This window comes from Esox lucius, chromosome 13 (assembly GCF_011004845.1).
Source record: "Esox lucius isolate fEsoLuc1 chromosome 13, fEsoLuc1.pri, whole genome shotgun sequence".
NCBI lineage: Eukaryota > Metazoa > Chordata > Actinopteri > Esociformes > Esocidae > Esox > Esox lucius.
Window position 1 is genome coordinate 20,230,751 of NC_047581.1, and position 4,946 is coordinate 20,235,696.

The 4,946-nt window shown below is 37.4% G+C and overlaps 1 protein-coding gene across 7 annotated transcripts in view; it reads right to left on the reverse strand.

The window, feature by feature from the left end:
- Positions 1-3,420, reverse strand: part of ap1b1 (adaptor related protein complex 1 subunit beta 1) — a 32,736-nt gene extending 29,316 nt beyond the window's left edge. For 3 of the 7 annotated variants that reach the window (XM_010898861.5, XM_010898866.5, XM_010898865.5), the window contains exons 1-2: positions 3,053-3,242; positions 439-499 (exon numbers count right to left, since the gene is read on the reverse strand). In XM_010898861.5, the coding sequence (XP_010897163.2) occupies positions 439-499; positions 3,053-3,076 (85 nt within the window). In that variant the 5' untranslated portion in view covers positions 3,077-3,242. Of the gene's footprint in view, positions 1-438; positions 500-3,052; positions 3,243-3,273 lie in introns of those variants that run through there. The other 4 variants (XM_010898862.5, XM_010898867.5, XM_010898864.5 and 1 more) reach the window with 4 other exon arrangements.
- Positions 3,421-4,946: the final 1,526 nt, after the last annotated feature.

The following is a 4,946-nucleotide window of genomic DNA, read 5'->3' on the forward strand; positions in this document are numbered from 1 at the left end:
GAAGCAGACAAGGAAAGCTCGAGTGACAGCAGGAGGTCTAAAGCCATAGGCTCCTAATCTCATTTAGAGGACAACCTCAGCTGTTCTATTCCTGCTTTCATCAGCCACACACACAATGCCAGGCTGTAACTGGACACCATTTTTGCCCTTCGTACAAAGCAGGTAGACACACAACTGCGAAACACAAGAAAAAACGGTTGGGATTTGGGATTTTATTTTTTTACTCACATTCTCCCAGTCAACCATTGCTACACATAGATCATGAAGCTTTGATCGCTATGATTTTGATGACATAACGTGTTTTATATTTGATACATTACACCCCACAATCACACCATGATTCATGACTAATAAAATGAACAGCCTAAAGCACATCAGATGTGTACTTGAACAAAAATAAATAGGCCTAATGGAAATAAATTATTTCAGTAAGCAGACCTTTTTTGGTAGTGGTGAAATACTTGGAGTCTGTCATCTTGGATCCAAATTGTCGGTTCTCCTACAAGAGAAAAAGCAAATGAAAAATAAGAAAACAGGCAGAAGTATTTTCCCGTTTAGGAAAAGGATTACTAAAGGAGACAGGAAACTGTAAAAGTGCAATCACAGGCAAAATAAGAGGACATCCTGTCTTCGTTACTTGGAGGTGAAGTTTTTCCATTAAATAACACTTTGGACAATGTATAAAACAAATTGCTTTAAGATTTTTCCCCCTGGTCAGCACATAACGAGCAAGTCTGACTGGTGCTGTCTACAGTCAGCAGGCCCACACATGATCCTCCAGCACCCTCACACAAAAGGTTATACCACAATTAAAAGAAATGTTAAAAAAGTAAGCAGGCATTGAAGGTAACAAAGCTTCTACAAAAAAAAGTCTTATTCTACTGGGTCAACACCCCTCGACTGGGCAATGGGTCTCACAAGCTGCAACAGTGCGCTGACTCAACACATTAATTGACTATTTCATCCATCATCAACACCCAATCCTAGTACCCACCCCCCATGAGGTAGGCTCACAGATCAAATTAAAATATAACTTATGAAAAAGCATTGAAACAACAGCCCACAATAACAGAAACGACACTACCACTTTATCACACCCTCCACCCACACTGACAGTGCTGAGCACACAGAGAGGCCATCTGGAAGGGTTAAGATAACTATGAAAAATGTAGCTGCCCATATAACGGGTACAGGGGCTTGAGGAGGGCATAAATGTGTTTCTTATTTGACAGGAGACAGGACCCTCATCCTATTCCCTGACTGGGACAAATGAATGCTATTCCTCTCCCCACCAGAGAAAAGCTGCACCATGTTAGCAAACTGGTGACTATTGACTAACCAGTAGCGAACTTGGCTACCACTCAGGCCAGATAAGTACTCACAGTCAACAATGTGTTCCACGGATATCCCAACATTTGACCAAGTTAATATTTACAAAATGTTGCAAAAAAATATTTAAGAATGATTTGTTATAACATAGTAGTTTTGGTGGAATTAAGAAGGAAGGTCAGGCAATTATTGTGTATGATATTCAGTCCAGAAAATAACATTATCATTCATGACATTTGTTCTCCCCGTCTACTGTTTTAAGGTATGCAACCCCATAAACAACATATGGGTCATCTGATAAGTTAAATTATTTAAATATAATGTAAAAGACATAAGATTCCCACAGTCAAAGCTGTGATGTTTTGTAGCTTAAACAGTAATTACATTGAAAAATAAAAAGTTGCGCAAACGGTGGGAATTAAACAGAAACCGTTCTGTATATTATAAGTGCGATTTGCAGCTTGTTCACCCAAATTCTAAATGACCATATTTTTCTTAGTCTGCGTCTGACACTTAATCAAATGCTAATATTTATTTCACAATAAGTTACTGAAACGATAAACTGTTCTCATTCATCATGTTCAAATCGTCTGTAAGTAACGTGTACAATATTTAATAGGATTTATGCCATGATAAAGATGTTAGCGTTTGGAAACACTGCCAGAAAAACTAAACCAAAGCAATGGAATATCAATAGAAATTAAAACTGCTTTATATCTATGGAAATATCAGCATGATTACAGCAGTCATCGCCGTTACGTCTCCAAATATTCATTGTCCAATTCAGTCAAAAGCTCCATACAAGGTCGTGCCGACCAATAAAACTGAACAGATCATCTTAGGCTGTGTTCAACAACACAAATAACGAAAATAACGGTAGTTGTATTCGGTAAGTTTAAAAATTTCAGCAACTCCTTCTGGTCGCAATTTTAAAGAAATAACTTTATAGAGATAACCGAGTAGAGTAACCCAGATACAAATTCGTACAGTGGTTAAACCTTTTACAGTTTGAGGAGCTTGAATACATATCTTCCCATCACAGTACACTTAAACTACTGTACTGTAATAATACAATTACATGTAGTCAGACAGCTGCCAATGTAGCCTGAAAACAAGTTGACTTTGCATCTAAAACTTGTATGTACTGTATCTATTATTCAAAAGTTGCTATGCTAGCCAGATAGGAAGTAGTTAGTTTACCGATGCACCAATATTTGTTAAAGAAGCTAAAATACACTAAATAAACTGCGTGCTATTTGTCACCCAACGAGACTGCAGTAGGAGCCATTTGACAACTGTTGAAATCAAGCTAATGACAGTTTTGTTATTAGCTACTGTGTCGGTAGCTGACTAACTAGCTAGGTTGTCAGAAGTGGTACAGTGCGGTAGGTAACATCTGCTAGTTTAAAGTCAGACCGCACAAAATTGGTAAATAACACATTTAGCTACTTATGTAGATGAGAGTGTAAAGTAACATGAAAATTGTTTTAATTGCTACTGCATCTAGTTAAACATTTTCACACTTCCTCATTGTCTTAGCCGAATTGTAACGTTAGCATTACTAATCTAGCAAACGTTAGCCAACCAACCGCTAGCTAGCCGGTCAGAATGATTAGCATTTCTGTATTGTAAACGCTAACTTAACTGTGTCAATCCTAACTGAATAGCACACATTAGGATATTAATATCCCTTTCTAACTATTAATAATATTTGCTCACTCACGCATAATTGATTAGCCCATTCCATGTTTGCTTGATGAATTAACCTGTTGACTTTACTCACAACGACTGTACAATTGATAGCTAGCTAAGGTTAGCAGATTGTATGCTGGTCTGGCTAAAAAGTGACCTTCTGTGTAGAGGCTTAAGGAAGCCTTTGCCTGAATAGTTAAGCTCTTAATCTATCGACTTATTTCCAAATACTAACCCACAGAATTAACGTACCTACTGACGTTAAATTAGACACGACACAGCGTAGAATACAACAGAAAATCAGCAGAGAGCTCACCGTAGCGAAGTGTGTGTTTAATTTGGCCTTCGTTCCCTCCCACTTCAGTAGCTATCATCATCGTCATGCTTTTTTTACTTCCGACTTCCGTAATAAGGTAATTTGATGGAAAGCATATATTTATTCTATTTCCATATATTTTCAAGGTTCAGGTCTTATTCTCGAGTGATTCAACAATATTAAATGTCACACTATATGTCCAATCTGAAATGGGCTTGGTCACAATTTAATTAAAAGGTGTGAATAACAAATCTCTCACTGTCACTGTCTTTATCCTAAATAGTCACATGATATCGTGTAATGTAGATACATTGTTATTTCGCTATGTACTATGCATGTTGTGTATTATTAGGTCAACAAGTGAGACATGCTAAAAGAACATTGATATAAATTATAATGTATTCTTCAAGTTTGTGATGACAATTTTAATTATGACATTTTAAGACGTCAGAGATGAAACAGAGCAAGAGAAGAAATAGAGAATGAGTTGTGTAATTTACTCAGTCAGGTTTTCTTAATGTTTTAAACAAAAAGTAAACACTAAAACCTGTTAACTGCTAACCCATCATACATGTTTTCATATTTCAAACAAATTCCATAATTGAGCAATTTCAATTGAAATAATTTTTAAAAATATATATATAGCATAAGGTCTGAAAAGAATATCTGTCAAAAAGTCTGGGCCTTATGGATTCCACAGAAATGGGAATACAGATTTGCATCTGGTGGTAAGAAATACTTCAAAAAATAAATAAATAGATAGGAGTGTGAATAAGAAAAACAGTGTTTTCTCTCATTCAGCGCATTACATCTTCAAATTGAGTTGATCAGGCTGTTCATTGTGGTCTGTGGAATGTTGCTTCTCGACATCATCAGTTTGCCAATACTGGAACTCGCTGGAATACACGTCAGTCCGGAGTACATGCTCAATGGGTGACATTTCTGATGAGTATGGAGGCCATTGAAGAACTGGGACATTTTCAGCTTCTTGGAGTTGTTTACACATCCTTGTGTCTTGCGGCCATGAATTCTCATGCTGAAACCAGGTGGATGGCAGTGGATGAATGGCATAACAGTGGTCCTTTGGATATGTTCACGGCATCTCTGTGAATTCCAATTCTCAATGATGAAATGCAATTTTATGTTGTCTGGCTCATCACTGTCCATACCATAACCCCGCCACCAGCAGGGGGCACCCAGTTCACATTGTTGACATCATCAAACCGCAAGCCAACAGAACTCCATGCATGATGTCTGCCATCTGCCCAGTTAAGTTGAAATCAGAATTTAGAATTTTCACTCCAGCATGTGAGTGGCAGACACCCTGGTGATTACCACGAGCATGCAGCTGATCTTCCCTAAGCCAGTTTCTGACAGTTTAGGTAAAAATTATTTAATTCTGCAAATCCATACTTTAATCATATGTCTGGGTTGCTAGTCTCAAGTATCCGTCAACAATCCCAAAGAGATTTTGTCTACGGTAGAGGCCATTCATTGTTCCCAGCTTATTGAAATGACGCACCTGTCAAGTGGATAGATTTACATTAACAAAATGTTCACTAACAGGGATTATGCACAACATTTTAAATGAATAAGCCTTTTCTGCATG